Raw genomic sequence first — 20406 nt, forward strand, 5'->3', positions numbered from 1 at the left:
AACTTGTTTGCTTTTTTCTTGCAGAAAAAACATGCTTTACGCTGCTACTGTCAAGCCATGCAGGTTTACAAAGGGAAAGGCTGGTCTCTTGCAGAAGACCATATTAATTTCATTATTGGTCGCCAGTCCTTTACGCTTTGTCAGCTTGACAATGCTGTGTCTGCCTTCAGGCATATTTTGATCAATGATAGTAAACAAACTCCAGCTCAGCAAGGAACTTTTTTAAGAGAATATCTTTATGTTTATAAGGTAAATGACTTTTCATTGTCTTTATTCCTTGAGTAATCAGTAATTTTATTACCAGTAATTTTCTATTAGGTCATTAAATGATTTTCTGTCATGCCTGCTTTGTTCCAGAGTTGTGTTTTTATCTAGCTCATGTGTTCATTTTTTACTTTAGGCTTCAAAAAAACCAAATATGCTGTATCTCATGTGTGTATTAAGTGTACTTCCACTGATGGGTATTAGTGTGACTCTTTGTATGTGTTTTTATTACAGTAAAATGAAGTCTTCCTTTGAGGCTCATGGCTGAATTGCAGCTTGTGATAGTTCAGTTTCTTTTAGAGGAAGTGGAACTTTTTTGTTTTGATCAATTTATAATGATTTTTGAGGCTTTTGATAATAAATCTTTAATAAAGACTAGGTAGCTCTGTCACCTTTTCTGGTACTATGAAGTACTCCCCATCCATGCTGTAGTGAATTTTATTCTTTAATATGTGTTTTTATAGATCAAGTGATTCATTGAGTTGGCTGTAAGTTCATGAGTAATTCTGGATTGTAGTATATCATGTACATTATGGGGTGTTTGGTGCTGATATCACCACACAACTTGCAGCCATGTAGTTACTTTGACTGTCTTTTAAAGCTTGTAAACAGAATTTCTGTGGTGTTTGCTAAGTTATGGTAGACCTTACCTGAGGCTGGTGTTTGAGTCCACAGCTCAGCTGTGGTGAGTCTTGTGTAATGATGGTGGTGTAGTGAATGCAGCTTATCAAATTCTGAGTTAGAGAGTCAAGCTTTGCATCAAATAAAGCTTGTAACAGCCATGCAGCCACAATAGTGATTAGAATACTGGATTAAAATCATTATTCTCCTTTTTTCCGTAAAGATTTCATGAACTTTAAACTCTTAATGAAGAAAAAAAAATACTACTTCAGACTGTCAAAGCAGAAGAAACTATCAAAACAGTTAATTGAAATGATTCATTCCATCTTAAAGATACTACCTGTTCCAACATTGAGTGCTTATAACTTGACTTCCTTATTATTCAGTCATTGGTAATGTATAGCGGGGACATCGTGTATTTGCATAATGGCATGACACTCTGTTTTCCTCCTTTGCTCCAGAACGTAACCCAGCTATCACCTGATGGTCCCTTACCACAGCTTCCTTTACCATATATTAACAGCTCAGCAACCCGTGTTTTCTTTGGGCATGATCGAAGACCAGCAGAAGGTTAGAAAATTTTATATAAACAGATTGAAGTCCCTTATTCATGGAACCAAAATATATGCAAGAGTTGGTGTCATTTAAAAAAAAAATCTATCATTATGTAAAACTAATGTGACAAGGTAACTTCTTAAATAAGATTTCAGAAGAAAAGCTTAAGCTTAGTATCTACTTGCTAGATGTTTTCATACTTCTTGTGTAAATATGAAATCCGCATATGTGGATGTGCTGACTTCTACTATTTTTCATAGCTGGAAAGCTTCAATGCAAGTCTGTAATGAACTTCATGAAAGGAATTATTAATGCTTTAGCAGATGCTAGATGCCAGTGCCAATGCTAGAAATTATCTTTACAGTGAACTTTCTCTTGGATGAAATGTGTGAAACACTGTGATTCCAGAATGTAAAGTAAGATGAGTGGAAATTCTTACATAAACCAGGGCTGTAGTGTGGGGCTGTAGTGTGTCACAAAGTAAAAATAATCTGCAAGCTGAGTATACCATGTAGTATGCTAAAATCCTGGAATTCCACAATTTGCAAATAGATGTCACATTATCCTCAGTATTGTCTTCCATGTGTGTATTTCAACATGTCTTGCAATTTGCTGATTTAAATCAATTGTACCATAAAAATGACAGTGACTGAGAACTTAAAATATTTTAACAATACTTATCAAATTGCCAGTGCAGCCCTCTGTTGCAACTGTTGCATGCCACTGTTCTCATCTTCTAAGACTGCCTTACTCATACTAGGTGAAAAGCAGGCAGCTACACATGTAAGTCTGGATCAAGAATATGACTCGGAATCATCACAACAGTGGAAGGAACTTGAGGAGCAGATTGTTTCTGTGATAAATAAAGGAATAATACCTTCAAACTTTCAACCAACACAGTTCTGTTTAAATCGCTACTCGGATAACTCCAGATTTCCACTTGCTGTGATAGAAGGTAAAGTTAAGATTTATACACTTCAGAAATAAAGTGAGTTAGATAAATCTGTACAATACTTCCTGTGTTATTGTAGATTTAAACTGATGTTCTTGTGCAAGTTGTTTGCACAAGAGTGCTTTGAGTTAGGTGAACCTTCAAATTGCGGTGGGGATAGCTTGTTGTCAATATTTTCTTGCACTTTTTTAATAGAACCAATAACTGTAGAAGTGTCCTTCCAAAACCCTCTGAAAGTTCCACTTCTTTTGACTGACCTTTCATTGCTGTGGAAGTTTCAACCTAAAAACTTCAATGCAAAGCATGATGGAGAAACAAAAGAGCTGGTAAGAAAAACTTCATCCGTTTTCAGCCAAAACCAAACAGTTACAGTTATGGAGTATATATTAACTTAAGTCTTGAAAATTCTGTAGTATGAAAACAGCTGGTTTAAGTGTAAATTTAAAAAAAGGGCAAAAAAAAAAAGTAGCTACTGAATTTATTTTTTTCTAGATCCATAGGGCTCAAAGCAGCCAAGTTAACAAATGTACTGTAATGAGTGTCTTTAAGCTTAATGCAAAGCAAAATACTTCCAACTTTTCATTGTATGTGTAGTACATCTATCTTGTGTCACACTAGCCTTGACCAGTAGAAATGACTTGCAATGTCAATAAGTATATTATAAAATACCCTTTTCTTACTTGAGCTACTGTATGTGGGGAAATGTGTGTTCTGAAAAACTGTGCTGGTATGATATAGGAACATCTTGGTATCTTGATTAGATGAAAAATGTAAATTTATTGTATTAAAAACTAATGTTTTGAATACTTTAGATGAACTACTTACTACCGTTTAGTTTAACACTTCAGCTAACACTGCCAAAACTTCCCTCTGAAGGACTGTTCTTGCATTCATATTTTTAAGGTTTTAATATGTTCTAATACTGAATATTACAGTAAATTCCTTGATAATTTGGTTTCCTGGCCAAAACCATTTGGAACATAATGATTGCTAAACGTTCTGTAAGTGTTTGCTAGAGTTATAAACATGGTTTCATATAAATAAGTCTCAAGGATTACCATATGCTTTCCCTTCTGTTCTGGTCTGAACTGCTACTTTAATGATATGATAAATACTTCTGTGAGTATCAGTGAAATTGATTGGGAATGGTTCCAATTTATAATGATAAATCTTAAATTTCTCTCAAGTAAATGTTTATTGAGCTCTCTAGCTGCTGCTTTAATTCAGGAGGCCTGAGAAGCTGGGCATACAGCACCTGCTGGTCCTAACTGTAGACAGTTTTGAAATTTGTGTGCTTTTTTTCCTTGAACACTGTACAAAAGGTATGGGAAGTAATATTTTTGGCACTTTTTCTGCCTAGGAGTAATAGTGTCTGAAAAGCTGTTTCTTCTTTTCAGGGAATGTGTGATGGTGATATGATAGGAACTGAAGCAATAGCAGAATTTTTAATCAATAGTGAGGAGACAAGAGTGGTAAGTACTATACTTTGCTTTGAAAATAGTCTTTTCAGTGTTGAACTTTAGGGTGGAGTTGACTTGTTATGATCTGAACTTAATGCTAAACTTACAGAAGACATTAGTGATATATGAAGTACTGGAACTTCTGAATCTCATCAGTGTGTATCAATATCTGAAGGGAGGATGTGGTAGGACAAGAGGCAGTGGGCGCAAACTGAAATGCAGGAGGCTCCATCTGAACATCAGGAAACACTTTTTATTGGGATGGTGATTAAGCACTGGGCACAGGCTGCCCAGGGAGATTGTGGAGTTTCCATCCTTGGAAATATTAAAAGCCATTTGGACGTGGTGCTGGGCAGGTGGCTCTAGGTGGCCCCACTTGAGCTGGTGAGTTGGACAAGATGACCTCTAGAGGTCCTTTCCAACTTCAACCATTCTGTGATTCTGCCTCTGTTAAAGTTCATTTTTGTTACAGTTTAGGATTCTTTCCTAATGTAATGAGCATCTCAGGTGTGGACTGGTTTGGTAAATTCTGTGTATATGAAATGTTGAATCCAGTAAATGACCTGTAGTTACTGTATGCCATTACATCTGACATGACTCTAAAGTAAATGTAGCTGTTGAGTGTCTTTAGCAATTGGACACTTAAATGTAATAACACTTTCTTCTAGTAGCAACAACAACAAAATTTAACGTATCTCCACAGGCAAGACTAAAGCTCTTTCCCCATCAAACAGGGGAGCTACATATTCTTGGAGTTGTTTATAATCTTGGCACTGTTCAGGGTGCTGTGACATTAGATGGGATAGATCCTTCTATTGGATTACAGACAGGTAAGTGTATTATTCCCTTAAGCTGTGTGTCTCTGGAAGGGGAAGACATGGCTTCTGCAGAGTAGAACTAAATTCTAGTGTTTAATGTTTGACTGTCATGATGCAAGGCCTTCCTTCAGGTAGGGGTGTAGAAACAAGGGAAACAACTGAAACAGGAAAAGAATTAATTGGCAGCTGTAGGAATCCCATGAGAAAGGAAGTAACCTCTGCCAAACCCATACTTATTGTTCCTTTTAAATCTGTGGAAATTCTGAAACCATTAAAAATATCAAAATTTAAATATTCTGTCTATGCCATGTTGAATCTATAACAACTTTCATTGACTCTTTGGCCATTCATTTTTCTTCTGGGTCTTTTCACTTTGTTAGCTTTTGACTTTTGTCTAAATGTTGCACTGAAGTTCTCTAGATTCCCAAATTTAAATTTAGCTGAGGTAATTAATTTTTTTAGCATCTTTATTTTGGTTCTCTTTTCTTTATATTAACATATAAATGGCTTATTAATTGCATGTTACTTGATCTGTTTTGTTGAGTCATTCATCTGAAGTTGTCTCTCACAGGGAAAATTTAGTTGTTGGAGGAAATGGGGATTAAAGCACATGTTTGAAAGGGTCTGAAAGAAATAATGAAGCTTGTTTAGCTATCTATGAACTGGAAACCTTTGGAATAAAAAACATTTGGAGAGTGGTGGCCTGTCTTTGAAGGAAATAAAAATGTTTTGGGTGACTTTTCCAGCTTGGCAGAAATTGTGAAAGGAAATAAATACATCACCTTCATGCTCTGTGCCCCGCCGCTGTGCGCGCATCCCCCCCAAATTGTAGTCAAACTATTAAAGGGCAGAGTAAGTCCACAACAATGGATAACTGGCTCTCTGAACTCGTAATAGCAATGCATTATGTGTGACACTGAGCTTTGAATAGTTCTTTGTCAGTGATGCTGCTTAATCAATGAATACTGCATGTGCCCAATAACAGAAAAATTATTTTTGAGATTGGGTAGGGAGTTTTGGGTCACTTCTCAGAAAAAAGTTAGGAATTACTTTTAAAAAATTTTTAAAAATTGTTTCAGGAAAATTTGTCTCCAATGGGTTATCTGTACGAGGACGACAATATTTAGAAATCCAAGGGCCTCGACTTAATAACACAAAAGAGGAAAAAACATCTATTAAATATGGACCTGATCGACGTTTAGATCCCATTATTACAGAAGAAATGCCTCTGTTGGAGGTATGTAGCTACTTTCTATTGGCAGTTTTGAGCAAATAGCTGAATCCTGAGCTCATAAATGTAATTATAACAATGAAGTCTTAGACTTTGTTAATGCCTAAATCTTTCCAGTTAATTTCTGATCTGTCAGTACCAAACTTGTGTGGGCTTTTTTCAAGTGAAACTTGAAGCCTCCAAATTAATATCCTTCTGAAATTGTTATATTCCCTTTAGAATTTTAGTTGGCAACAGCTTTTGTAGCCAAATTTCAGGATGAGGGGGAACAGGCAAAGAAGCCTTTTTCTGTTTGCTTGCTATTCATCTAGAATAGTTCAAGTTTGTTAATTAAAACAGTGGTTTTACTAGGGTTATTAAAATGTCCTAACTGGTTAATGACAACACTATAGAATAGACTATTTCAGTTGGAAGGGACCTACAATGATCATCCAGTCCAACTGCCTGACCAATTCAGGGCTGACCAAAAGTTAAAGCATGTTATTAAGGGCATTGTCCAAATGCCTCTTAAATACTGACAGGTTTGGGGTGTCGACCACCTCTCTAGGAGGCCTGTTCCAGTGTTTGACCACCCTCTCGGTAAAGAAATGTGTCCTAATGCCCAGTCTAAACCTCCCCTGGTGCAGCTTTGAACCATTCGCATGTGTCCTATCACTGGATACGAGGGAGAAGAGATCAGCCCCTCCCTCTCCATTTCCTGTCCTCAGGAAGCTGTAGAGACCAATATAGTTTAAATATGTTGTTGGTTGTTTTCATATGCATTTGTAACTTGGCTCAATGTTCAGGTTTCTTTTCTCCTGTTCTCTCCCATGCAGGTGTTCTTTATAAATTTTCCTACAGGGCTTCTCTGTGGAGAAATCAGAAAAGCATATGTAGAATTTGTGAACGTAAGCAAATGTCCTCTTACCGCACTGAAGGTTGTATCCAAGCATCCAGAATTTTTTACTTTTGGTGGAAATACTGCTGTTCTAACACCACTAAGTCCTTCAGCTTCTGAAAACTGTAGTGCTTACAAGACTGTTGTGACAGATCCTACCTCTGTGTGTACAGCACTGCTGTCTTCAGCTTCTTCTGTTGACTTTGGGGTTGGTGCAGGAGGTCAGCCTGAAGTAATACACGTCCCACTTCCTGATGCTGTTCTTCTTCCTGGGGCTTCAGTGCAGCTGCCAATGTGGTTACGGGGACCAGATGAAGAAGGTGTTCATGAAATCAACTTTTTGTTTTACTATGAAAGTATTAAAAGACACTCAAAAATGTGGTAAGTTTCTAATCTACTTTTTTCTGTCATACTTATTAGATTATAAACATTGTAAGCATAAATGTAAGTCTTGCTGAATTTCTCTCAGTTGCTGTAATGATGTAAAAGTGGGCTGTTATCTCCTATTCTAAGCAATAATTTCTTTCTATTATATGATCTAATTTCCAAATGAAATTATATTCCCTATACTGCTTCCATCAGTGGCAATTCTTTTAATAATTTAATAAGAAGGAGGGTTAATGGAATGCTGTTAATACAAACTCTGTATTTAGTTTCTCTGGAAGCACATCTTTGAGGCATAGGGGGAAAAAAATAATGATTTAATTTTGTTTCTGCATGTTATAAAACAAATTCTTGTTTGTTTTGAACAAAATATTTTGTTCTTAGTTAAAATGTAGTTAGTAATTGTATTATGGTGAAAGTTACTATCTTTGGAGGGGTTAAATAAGTTTGACTTGCATGCTGTTGTATCGTTCCTTTTTGGACCATCTTGAGACAGTGGACAGTCAAGTTTGACACCACAATCTAACAAATAGTGCTTTCTTTGAACTTTACTTGAAAGGTAGCAAGTTGACTTTTTATGTCGCTTATTCCCAAGTCCCACCCATGTCCGAGGCTAAGAAGGCTCAGGAGGTAACTTTTTTTGAGAAACCTGTTCTTCAAAGATTCTGGGGCGAATAGGCCTTTGTTCAGAAAGTGAAGAGATCAGCCTTCAGGAAAGCCTTAGTGTAGCAATCTAGCAAACAGCCAAATTAGAAATGAAGACTGTCTCTTTTTACCCCTCTCTCTCACTTCTGCAAATACTGTTCTTACATTGCTACCTTATAGCTGTTAGAGCTCATAGCTAGAGCTGAGAAAAAGTTGCAACAGGCTTTACCTAGATTTAGTTTTTAGCCCACTAAGAATACTGGCCACAGACTGAAATGTTACTATTTAATTTTCTGGGAGAGACCTTTATTATGGAGCTGTGTGTGCTGGATTTGTTTGTCTGGAGAATGTGTCTCTGCCCACCTTAAGAAGCAGTGCAGACTAGGAGAAGTGGATCTGTAATCAGGGCTGGGGACCTGGTGGTGGTGTTTAACCCCAGCTGGCAACTGAGCCCCACACAGCTGCTCACTCACTTCCCCCTGGTGGGATGGGGGAGAGAATTGAAAGGGTAAAAGTGAGAAGACTTGTGGGTTGAGATAAAGACAGTTTCATAGGGAAAGCAAAAGCCACATGCACAAGCAAAGCAAGGAATTCATTCACTCCTTCCCATGGGCAGGCAGGTGTTCAGCCATCTCCAGGAAAGCAGGGCTCTATCATGTGTAACGGTGACTTGGGAAGACAAACGCCATCACTCCGAATGTGTCCCCCCCCCTTCCTTATTCCCCCAGCTTTGTACACTGAGCATGATGTTGTATAGAATATCCCTTTGGTCACTTGGGGTCAGCTGTCCCAGCCGTGTCCCCTCCCAGCTTCTTGTGCACCCCCAGCCTACTCGCTGGTGGGGTGGGGTGAGAAGCAGAAAAGGCCTGGACTCTGTAAGCACTGCTCAGCAGTAACTAAAACATCCCTGTATTATCAACACTGTTTTCAGCACAAATCTAAAACACAGCCCCTTACCAGATACTATGAAGAAAATTAACTCTACCCCAGCCAAAACCAGCACACCTGGTGTCTATACCATTCATACTCAGGCTGATGGTGGGGAGCAGGGCTACTTCAGATGAGCTCTAGTCACATGGACTGAATGCTTGTGGCTGGAGCTTGTATTCCAGGCTAGTTCTGAGAAGGAAACCAAGTTCAGGTGCTGTGAGACTGCTCTGTAGTGTAAACCGAAGCCAAGTAAGTTGAAGATGGTCAAGAGAGTGGATCAGTGGTGTATTCTTGAAATCAAACTAAGTTGTGCAAATGTACCTTTTGTTTAGATTTCTCTGTAGCTTCTGAATGCCAAAGTTAACTTTTCATTTGACTTCAAGCTAGGAATAGGGAATCTGTAGGAATAGGGAATTTGTCCCCCTACAATGCAGTTATTTTTTTCTTCCTTTTTTTTTTAAGAACAGAACTTATTTCTACTCTGAGTTCATAGTATTCAGAAAGTGAGGTGTTTCTGAGATGGAAGATGGTTGGTTGGGGAATATATTTGTTCCCTACTGTATTGAAGTTTCCGGGGGAACTTAAGTGATGTGATCTTGTTTAACAGTACTCTTTGTAGAGTGAGCATAGGTTTTAAATTTTCAAAAAATGATTTAATTTGTGCCACTTGAAAGCTATACAGACATCTGTATATCTGTCTGAAGATTAGCTGCAAAACTGTTCAAGTTTATTCTGTAGATTGTGGCATTATATGAGGTAGAGTTTAGGAAACCACTGACTTCCCCTCCCAAAACAAGTATCACATGATGTTTCAGCATATTTAGTAGGTAATACATATCAAATTTTTACACACCTCTAATGTTTCCAAGTGGAAGTTATGGTAACACAAAGCTTCTGTGTGGGAAAAGCTCACATGCTTTGATGGTGTCCAAGAATGGAAGTTTACTTACTAGAAAAACAGGAAGATAACTTTTACAAAGGTCTTGCTGGCCTGGAGGTTGAGTGTGTCTAGAAAAAGGTAGAGTAGTGATGGTGCTAGAAGTAAACTTTCAAGATTCTCAGTTCAGGGGCATTTGTTGAATACAGTGGTATTCTGTCTAAATGCTTTTTGGTAGATGTTTATGCAGGAGATGTGACTGACTAGTGGGCCTTTTATGGTTTATTTACTCAAACTCTAGTTTCCGAAGTGTGTGGTGGCATTAAATAGCTTAATGACATCCCTGTGCCAGTACATGCCTGTTTGCTTTCACTGTGCCAGTTGTCTTACATCAGAAATATTTCTGATGTATTTTTTGTCATGGTGACATATGAACCTTTTTCTCCAGTATTTCAAAGTGGCTAAGAGACTGCATGTTTGAACAGCACCTACACATGCAGTGTGATTATTAAAAAAAAATACAGTTTTGATAGGAAGCTAAAAAGAAAAGTCTCTGGTGGTTGAAAGGAATAAATTGTGTAATAGCTTTTGTTTGCCATCAATACTAAGGCCAAACTTCTTGATGACAGGTTCTGGACAGCAGTCCTGGTTGTTCAGAATGTCTTTTTTTTCTTTCCCTCCTTCCTAGTCATAGAGTATTAAGGCACACTGCGGTTATTTGTACTAGCCGGTCTCTGCATATTCGAGCTACTGTCTGCAGAAGTAATGCACTTGAAGATGAAGAAGGCAGAGGGGACAATTTGTTGGTGTTTGTGGATGTAGAAAACATCAATACTGTAAGTTATTATTTTTAATACTGTTCTAAAGCTCAGCAGATGTGTCACCAGTAGAACCAACACTTAAGTAAAAGCTTTTTGTACAACTACTTTGCAAACACTAAGTAAACCTTGCATATTTAATCATTCCAGTTACTCTTGGAAAGAGAGTACTAACATTAAGTTATATCTCGATTCTCTGGAAGTCTGCTATAACTATCTCTATCCTAAGCAAATTCCAGTACTGTAGTTTGGAGTAATTTTTTTCTCTGGGGAAGATTTATTCCAAATTCATGAATGTTCTTGATGATCACAACTTTCAAGATAGTTCTGAATGAACCTTTCAGTGAAAACACTGGTAGAGTTAGTCGTAATGTAAAGTCAAAATTTAAGCTCCAACTAGAAGGAAGCTTCTGTGTTGACATTTATTATCAAACTCTAAAAGACATTTTTGCAAATATAATCCAAATACAGATATGTCTGTTGTGATCTGTTGACTTAGCAAAGCAGATTAAAATATTTGAGTTTTTCATACCATGCTAATTTAAATTTACTCATTTTTTTGGTAAAGCTGCTCCCATTTTTTCAACCACAAAGCAAGGTAATTGAATCCTCTGTTTATAGAATTCCTAGACACTTAGCTGGTAGTGGAATCACTGAGCTGGTTTGTCATTTTGTTTTAAAGGTGTGTACACTTTGTTTTTTTTTTCTTCAGCTACTAAAGTGAATATTGTCCACTCCTTCTTTGAGGAGGAAGGAATATTTTATAAAGTACTTACCAAGTTAACAGATAACACTGTGTGAAACTTCATTTTCCACTACCACCTTACTCTTTCCAAGAAAGGAAACCAATCCCAAAAACTATTTTTCATTGTGTATATATGAAAAAAAAAGTTATTGTATTTCTGACACTTATGACCTAGCTATATCCCTAATCTTAGAACTAAATGGCCTTGCGGACAGTGTTCTGCATTGGAGTTAAAAGCCTAGGTTTTATTATAGTCATCTTAATCTAAAATACTAGCTTGCAAGTATTTTTCTGGGGGATCTTTGTTTCCTCTTTGTGTGGCTTTGTTTACTGGAATTGGAAGTTGCTGTGAGCTGGGACTGTTGTTTTACGTTACGGTGGGTCTTAATTCTCTTCTTACCTCTTCTTAGTGCTGTATGTTGGATGGTGTGAATAATGAATTAAATTAAGATTCTAACAGTGCCACCTTGCAATGAACACTTACTATGGCATGTAGAACATCACAGTTGTGATTGGTCTTATTTGACATAGTTTTTGTTTCTTCCTTAGAGTGAGACTGGTGTTAAAGAATTTCATATAGTGCAAGTTTCAAGTAATAGCAAGCACTGGAAGCTTCAAAAATCTGTTAACGTCTCTGAAGACAAAGGTGTGTATCTTTATCACCAAAAGGATGGCAAGTCTAGCTTCTGCCTGACAAGAACAGTTAAAAGAGTCTTACAAGGAGTTGAATTTGGCTTTCAGAATAATTAATTTTGAAAAACTTTGTCCCTTTCAAACATACTGCAGCTGCTCTTTTGTTAGTGTTTCAAGAAAGGTATATTGACAGGTAACATTCAGACTTCATTAATTTTAAAAATGGGCTTAACTTCCAGGTAAATTATTTCTGTGATGTAGAGAAATCCATGTCTGGGTTGGCTGATAACTTGCCTCACAAGAAATATGTTTCAGTGTTCCTTTACTTTTTAGTTATTTATATCAGTGTTGAATTTAACTGATCAACAGAATATTTGACAATTGTTCTATTCAGTTATTAGAAATACATCAGAATTGCTAGTGCTGTATCCTGCCTTAGCTAATACAAGCTGCTAATTTTTGAAAAAGCTAACTATGCCAGGCAAAAGTACTGTTATTGCTTCTAACAAAGGTTATCTTTACTTGTATGCTGACATTTTATGTACTTAAAAATTAGTCTAGACATGTATTCCTCTTGTGTTTAATATTGAGGGTGAACCAGTCAGATAAACTGAATCTTTTGTCTTCTATTCCTTCCTTCTTTCTCTCTATCTCCTTTATGTATTATGGCTCACTTTCTGCTCTGGAAGTAGATGGAAGGGGTCAGCAGAAGATGCATGTTCTTTACTACCACGCAGTCACAGAAAATTCATCATCTTTACTATCATGCAGTTGCTCTGCTTGATTAGTTATGCTTCTTGAGTATCATCACTGTGTTTTTATTTGTGAAGTTTAAAGGCTGACTTTTGGCTAATGAGGAGGGACTCTTTACATTGAGGGAAAAAATCTTGCAACCTTTTTCTTTCAGATACTAAACTTGCTAGCAGAGAGAGAGCGAAGTTATGCTTTAAAGCAGTAAGATGCAAAAACTCAGAAGGTATGTTCTCTCCTGAATGTGGTAACTTTTTGAAGGAAAATACTATTTGGATGCTGTATGCTGAAGTTGTGACTTCTCATGATGCTGAAACAATGCCTTCTCTTTTTATCCCTTAGAAAATTACACATTTGCAGACATTGTCTTTGGAAATGAACAGGTAGGTGAATTGGTGCAACTGCATATTTTGTCTTGTGAAAGGTATCCCTGTCATGTGCAAGTATCCCAGTGAAAGCCTTTTTTAAAATTTAAAAATGGGAACAGTGCTTTCATAGTTGGGAAGTTGAGTTTTGCACGTCAAAAATTATTGGTCTTCTAGGTCAGCTCTCCCTTTTTTTTTTTTTACAAAGAGAAGGTAAGGTAACATAGGCTAGTGAATAGTCTGGAATTTTAAGTTCTGAACTCCACAGCTGAACTACTTTGGGAGCTCATTGCAATGCTAACTTTTTTGCTAATGTTTTTCCTTCCTTTCCAACTCTTCAGAGCAGTTCTCCTGAATATTTCCCAGTCCTGTAGTTTTCTAGTAGAGATCTGTGGATGTCAGATTCTTGTTCTATTGGGTTTTTTCTTAATTATATTTTTAGTAAGATAAGTTAAAAATTCTAATTACAGCTTATTCTAAAAATAGTCTGGAAACCTCTAATGGATGTAGGTACCAGAATTTCAAAACTACTAATGTAGATTGCAGTCAGTTTAAGGAGTCTTTCTTTGATTTTTCTTAAACTTTAAGATTCTTGACTACCATGGTCTTTTAATCTTTTAAGCACACAGGTATTGTCTGAAGAAGAATCCTTTTAGCAAACAATCTTGGTACAGTGAATGTTTTTCCAAAACCTGAGGAAAGTAGGCCGCTTGCATCAGATCAGAAATCTACATTAGCATAGTAGATTTAGCTAGCTGGATGTCAGATTGCTTATTTTATGCTGAGTGTACATTTTCCATATATGTATCCAGCTTTTAAAAGCCAAAGAAAACCTACTCACTGCCATTTCATTTTATAGGCGTATAAATTGAAGTTAGGACTAGAAATCTGAGGTAGATGATCCCTCTTCGCATTTTTAAAGTTGGATGAGCTGCATGTACTTCAGCTTCCTGTAAGAAAATGTTCTCTAATGGGGGGGATGGGGAGGGGGCCCTCCCCCAGTTACTCTGAAAGCAGATTGTCTCCCTGGGTATGAGTATTCTGCTAATGCAACAATTAACAGCTCTGCAACAGCATATTCTGGAAAGGCTAACCTTTTTTGAAAGGGAGGGCTTAGGAAGCTAAAGTTTCTTATCCTGCTGTCTCCAAGTATCATTGCTGTCAGTCTTAAAACTACTGCTTCCTTATCAAGCTTTTGGTGTTCGAAAAGCTCAGCACAAATGATTATAAACTTGACAAACAGCACAGTATGTCTGGCTGTGCCACTTACACATGGGGAATAGGCTGTGTAATCTATTATCTTTGCTATTGCTAGCAAAATGTATGTTCCTAACTCTGATAAATAATTCTAGCTAACCTGAGGAAAATATTAATAAGCAATAATAATTTGCATGTGAATTAGTTTGTGAGTTAGTTGGACACTTCAGCTCTCTCCACTACACTTGATGTATCACAGTAGGCTGTCTGGTGGTAATAATCAAAGCCCTTATTTCAAAGTTTGGTATTTGTAGTTTAAGGCCAATAATCTATAGCTCTGTTTCCCTGTGTTACCTTAGACAGCTCGCTAGGTAGGGCTGATCTCTAACAGGGCAAGCATGGAAACCAAGACGTGGCATCCTGTAGGTTTGCAAAGGGAAGCAAAGCAAGATAATGGAACTGAAATACTACAATAATGAGCTCTGTTAGAGTAACTTGTGTCAGCTTGCATCCTGTTCTGAGAGCACTCTCTTGCTTTTTTTTTCTTGCAGATAATAAGTTCAGCCAGTCCTTGTGCAGACTTCTTTTTTCAAAGCTTATCCTCTGAATTTAAAAGAATGCGTGTGCAATCTCATACTTATGCATCTCAAAGGGCTGTGAAACAATCATTTGATGAGACAGTCAGATTGATACAAAGATGCAGTGAAGTCGACTTGAACATTGTTGTACTGTGGAAGGTATGTATGGTTGTGGCCTTTGTGGTAATTTGGCCATGAAATATGACTGTTAGAAAATAATTTAATATGGCATCCTGAACTTTCAAGCATACTCATACAAAACTTATGGATGAAACTTTTTCTGAAAACAGGCAAATGAACTAAAATGGTGTCAAGAAACAAAGACAATCTTAATAGCTGTTTCTTTAATAAGTATGCTTAAGTGGTTTTACATTACTCTGGATGCCCCCAGTTCTTAAGTTCTCCTCTTAAAAGAGGATATTCTGAAATCTTAAACCAAGAGATTTGTTAATGCTTGCTTTTATCATAGAACTGTAAGAGTGACCCAGTCTGCTTTGAAGGAGAGGATCTCATTTACCAGAATGCAAATATTAAGTAGTGGAAATTGGCAGTCTAAATTTCAGCAGTTGTCTGTGCTTGCAAAATTAAAAGCATACACAAAATAAATGTCATGCTAGCCTTTAGGTTTTGAACAGTACAACATCTTCCAGTTAAGTTAGGGGGAAAGTCAGTAGTTCTGTATTATGAAGCTTATGCTAGTTTCTGGTCTGCTAATGTCTTTGTGTTATATTCTATAGGCATATGTTGTGGAAGACAACAAGCAGCTTATTTTGGAGGGCCAGCATCATGTTGCCCTTAATACAGTTGGGAAGGAGGCTTTTTCTTTTCCTCAGAAGCAGGTAATCTAGTGTGAAGTTTTCATTTACGTTTGCTTCTTTCCCAAAAGAGACTCAATGTGTTTTCTTGTAAATGAGTGGAATCACTTTGGGTGCTTGTGTACAATCTAACATCAGATATGTGTTATTGCTAAATAATTCAGACTTACTTCAACTTTGATTAGTCATCTATATTGAAAGAGCTGGACTCAGTTTAAAGATGAGAAAAGCAATATACAAGTAAGTATACTGCTATGCAGTTGTTGGAGTAAACTGTTCTGTGGTATTTAAGAGTAGAACTAGGAGTTTATTAATGGTATTAAGTCAAAGTTAACAATTTCTAATTAAAGTTAGTAGTAAAATGGTGGAATTATTTTTGAGTGTTAAAATCAATTTTATAAATTCTGCTATTATGCACAACTTAAGTGAAGACCTTCATTGTTTCTGCTGTTCTAACATTTTGCACTAGAGCAGTTAAAGACACTAAAAGCTCCGTTGGAATTGATCAATTAATAGCATATTAGTTCACTTCAAGTTTTATAGCCTGTTTGAAAAATAGCATCTGTAAGAAACTGGTGGATGTCTCCTGGTACATGAATTGGTAACAACTATGGAAACTATAAATAAGTTTCTGTAAAAATATCTATGCTAGATGCAGTTTGTCTGTGAAGAAGACTAATGTGCAAAATAAAAAAGAAACAAGTCTTGCACTTGTTTAGTCTTCTGCTGAGCAGTACATTGCTGTTCCTTCTTGCTTTGGTGCCATTCTCATTATGTTTTTACCAATGTTGCAAACATCATATATAGCTTTTAGTGAGCTCTTACTCATTTGCAGCAAGTAGTAATATACATTAATTTTGTCAAGAGAACAATATAGGACAACTGTGTGCTTCTATACATATCGTGCTATAACATTAGTGAATTACTCTGCAGCTATGCACTTGGCTTTGGCTCATAAACCTTTAAGTATTTTTACATAATTAAGATTTTTCAATTTAGTGCACTATGAAATAGACGGGAATAGATTGAAAGGGGCATGTAGTTTGAGCTAAACTGGCTGGTGTTCATTGGTACTGAAAAATAGGAAAATAGTTCTAATGTCTGAAGAGGATTTTTTCACTTAACAGCCCCCCACCCTGAAAAAAGCCTTTGCACATATGGGCTCAAGCTATGCTGAGCAATATGAGGGTGTATTAATCTAATGACAGCCTCCCACTCTGGTATTATCTTTCCTGTCTTAAGGTGTATGTAGAACAGTAGATCACACTGTAGATATCTAAAGTTAGGAGAGAAAACACTGTGGACTTCTAGTTCTGATTTCATTGAGGTCTGGTTCTAGCAAATGGGTGGGAAGATAAGAAGTAGGAATAAATCACATCTGCATCCTAAAATAAACAAATGACTGAACATGCTAGGGATAGAAATTTAAATTTATTGACTGCACTGGAACTCTAGTTGTCTACATCAAATTCACTTTCAGACTAAAAGAAATGAATCCTGCCACCAGCAACAAGGAGGATCCAGATGTACCCTCAATTTGTTTTGAGGAATACATGCTACTGTATTAGCATTCTCTGTCTATAATCTGTTTCTCATCAATGATTATTATAACTACATTCAAATAGGTGCTACATTATTGTATTCACTTTCTTCAGCATAAAGAACATACTTCCTTTGAAGCATTATGTACCTTGGCTGGAAGCAAAAATGCATCTGTTGTGATGCAGTTGAAACCTGGTATAAGAGTGGTGGTTGTTTTTAATAGATGTGTAAATTCTGTGTCCTCATGGTAATCAAAGCCCAGATTGAATTTGGGTTTTAAGAGCCTGTAATCTCAGGACTACTAAGGATTGAGAGATTTTGTATGCTCATGTACTACTTCTTTTTAATTGGAACCTTATACTGTGAGGAGAGTAGATAATTTGTTATGCCTCACCTCCCATCTCAGAGGAGTTTAAGTGATTTGAGACTTTACAGCAGTTTACTTCATTCACTCGACACTTAAAAATTAAAAGAATCCCCAAAATAGGATTAAATGAGGCTAGGTAGAGAAAATAATATACTTAATCTATTCAGGATTGCATATTGTCTTTGAATTATCTTGCTCTTGCATTAAAGTTATACAAGTGGTGAAAAGCAGGGGGTGGCGAGAGAAAATCCCAAACCCAAACATTACTTCTATCTTAACATTTTCAGTATTGAAAATTCAGTATCTTAACATCTCAGTTTTGAGACTTATAATAATGTAACATTCAAATAGTTTGTCTTGTAAATCTGTATTTGTTCTCTAAGTCACAAACAGGGTTGGAAACTCTAGACTGTTCCTGAATGTCTTGTGCTGACAATATAGAAGTTAATTGTTTTCTGTGGTCTAGACAGCAGAGGGAGATGGAGATGCGTGCTTTTTACCAGTGCATGTTGGTTACCAGTTCTTAAATGATAAAGGGCTGCTCAGATCTGATAAAATAAATTTGTTTGCATATTCTGAACTGGGTGTCACCTAGGATGCAAGAGTCTGCTCCCTGCATTTCTTGCAATGTTCTGTTTGTTGCTTTTCTCCAGTGACTTTCTTCTTGACTTGAACTGTTTCTACTTCAAGCTGTTGCAGTCAGCAAAGGAGTTTTTGTGTCTGTCTGGCAATACAGCCATCCCCAACCAAGAAGAGTCTCACAATAGACATGGAGAAAACATGAACAAGATTTTTCTCTGCACCCCCTTTATTTTTTTAGCCCTCTGATAAATGACTCAAATATTAGCTGAATTTACCAAATAACTATGTTGAACAAATCAAGATAGCTTGTTTTATATTTCGGCTCAATTCTATGTACTGGTTGGCTACTGCTTTTTGGTCAATTGTGGTACCTCTCAGACTAATTCTTTGCCAGCTTTTAAGGATTTAGCTTGGATATATTATAGAAGCTTCTAGAACTATTTAAGGAAACAAAGCTGCAGTAAAGCACTGTAGTAGAAGAGCGGTAGATCTGTATTCATCGGCACTGTTATGTTTCTCAAGTTCTTCCAGCGGTTGCTGCTAGGTTGGTAGTTGAGTGCACTGATATAAAGTTATCTTTATCATATGTCTAAGCTAAGATGTTTGACTGAGATGCAAGGACAGGTGGTTACTTCTGCTTGGTTCATTGTGGAACATGTAATGCATACAACAGGGATGTGGAACAGACAGCAGAATGCAATTATTCCTGTATCACAGTAGCATAACTTGCCCATAGCATTTGATAAAATCAAGATAAAACACAAGATATTGTGTTTTCTATAAAACACAAGATATTGGGGCTTGGGAGGCTTAAAATCTTTTTCTGGGTAAAATTTCTGTATATACCCGCATAAAAAGAAAGAAAATAACAATAAAATCCTGCACAAATTTTACATGGATGCTCAAATGCATGTGCTTCCTTTTCCTCCCATGTCTATTCAAAATAGAATTATGAATTCTAAACTTTTTTCATTCTAACCAAGACAATGACTTTGAAGCTTACTGGTTTTCTGTCATTGAATACAGATTTTTTTTTTCTGGTTGTTTACACTACAGGGTTTTTTATTTGTTTAAATAGCACTGTGTTTAAGCATAGGTTACTGGATGCACACTTATCAGGTGATGTGATGAACTACTTAAAACTTCATGTTGTAGAAGTTTGGAATCATAACAATAGTATGCTGAAGGAATATTGACTTAAGAATATTGACTCTGTTAAAGCATTTCTTTGTTTCTTGTAGAAAGCTCTCTGAATAATATGGAAAACATTTATCTTCCTATCCTTTCTCTCACTTTTATTTTGGAAAAAATGGCCTTTTGCTAAAGGTAGGGAAAAGTGCTAAATATAATGTATTTCCTTGAATCAGAAATGCAAAAGGTGCCACGAAGTGGTACATTATAGTCACTAGCAACAGTATGTGAAGAATAAATTGCGTAAAGTGTTAGTAAAGTGAATAGGTCTGAACAGATATGTTAGCAGTAGCTGTTTGAGTCCAAGTAGTAAAAGGCTCACTAATAAAAATTAGCTGGGTATTTGTAACTAATGACTGTTCTTTTTTTTGGCAGTGATGCTGCTATAGGTTCTGTTTCTCTTCTGAAACTTGCTTTCAGGAATCAGGTTGTTTTAACTGAAGGTCAACTTGCAATTGCATCTGAAATACAGCTATTCTGTCCCTTGTTCTTGATCTCTCTCCCTTAACTTAGTAAAAGGACAAAAACTTCAAATACTTTAAACATCCATTCACAGTCAGGGCTGTTGATCAATATTATTTCTTATTGCTCTCCCCCATATTTTTCTTATCCGGTGAATTCAATCCAAGAGATTCCAAAGGAAAAGCAGTGTAATATGGTGGGATGGAAGTAGTAGCATGGGTCTGGGGCATTTGCCATGCTTCTGATTGGCAAAGACTTCACGCTGATGGAAGGTGAGAAGCAGTCTAGTAGAGGCTTGTCACTTGGGCATGCCAGCATGTTGGGAATAGTACAGTCATACTTCTGAAACACATTAGCATGTGAGTGTAAACTTAGTGTTGCCTGAAGTCTAGATGAGAGAAAGTGTCTATGAGTGTGTGTTAGATCAGGTGTACTTTTTTAAGATACTGTCCCCATTTATACCCCTCTGTTTTCATTGTGAAGTGGTCTTGTAATGCACGAAGTGGATACCTTCCAGGCTGAATTAATCCAGATGTGCTCCAGGACTGCACATGATGCTCTTCTAGGCTGCTTATTCAGTCCTGTGGATTAGACCAGTGATAGCCCAAAGTAAAATCCATAAAATGCATACAGCATGGATGCAGGTGTTTGGCAGTGTTTCGCTTCAGAGATAATTTTTGGTAACACTGCTTCTTATATAGATGCAACTTAGTGAGGCAGCAACAGTTTGGTTGGAAGTAGAAAACT

The 20406-nt window shown here is 36.8% G+C and overlaps 1 protein-coding gene across 4 annotated transcripts in view; it reads left to right on the forward strand.

The window, feature by feature from the left end:
• Positions 1-20406, forward strand: part of TRAPPC8 (trafficking protein particle complex subunit 8) — a 57338-nt gene that overhangs the window by 28099 nt on the left and 8833 nt on the right. For all 4 annotated transcript variants that reach the window (XM_072852561.1, XM_072852563.1, XM_072852562.1 and 1 more), the window contains 14 exons: positions 25-249; positions 1347-1455; positions 2201-2395; positions 2588-2718; positions 3790-3864; positions 4556-4682; positions 5750-5907; positions 6717-7159; positions 10303-10450; positions 11727-11823; positions 12718-12786; positions 12903-12943; positions 14674-14859; positions 15438-15539. In XM_072852561.1, the coding sequence (XP_072708662.1) occupies positions 25-249; positions 1347-1455; positions 2201-2395; positions 2588-2718; positions 3790-3864; positions 4556-4682; positions 5750-5907; positions 6717-7159; positions 10303-10450; positions 11727-11823; positions 12718-12786; positions 12903-12943; positions 14674-14859; positions 15438-15539 (2106 nt within the window). The remainder of the gene's footprint in view (positions 1-24; positions 250-1346; positions 1456-2200; positions 2396-2587; positions 2719-3789; positions 3865-4555; positions 4683-5749; positions 5908-6716; positions 7160-10302; positions 10451-11726; positions 11824-12717; positions 12787-12902; positions 12944-14673; positions 14860-15437; positions 15540-20406) is intronic.

Source organism: Ciconia boyciana, chromosome 2 (assembly GCF_034638445.1).
Source record: "Ciconia boyciana chromosome 2, ASM3463844v1, whole genome shotgun sequence".
Taxonomy (NCBI): Eukaryota; Metazoa; Chordata; class Aves; order Ciconiiformes; family Ciconiidae; genus Ciconia; species Ciconia boyciana.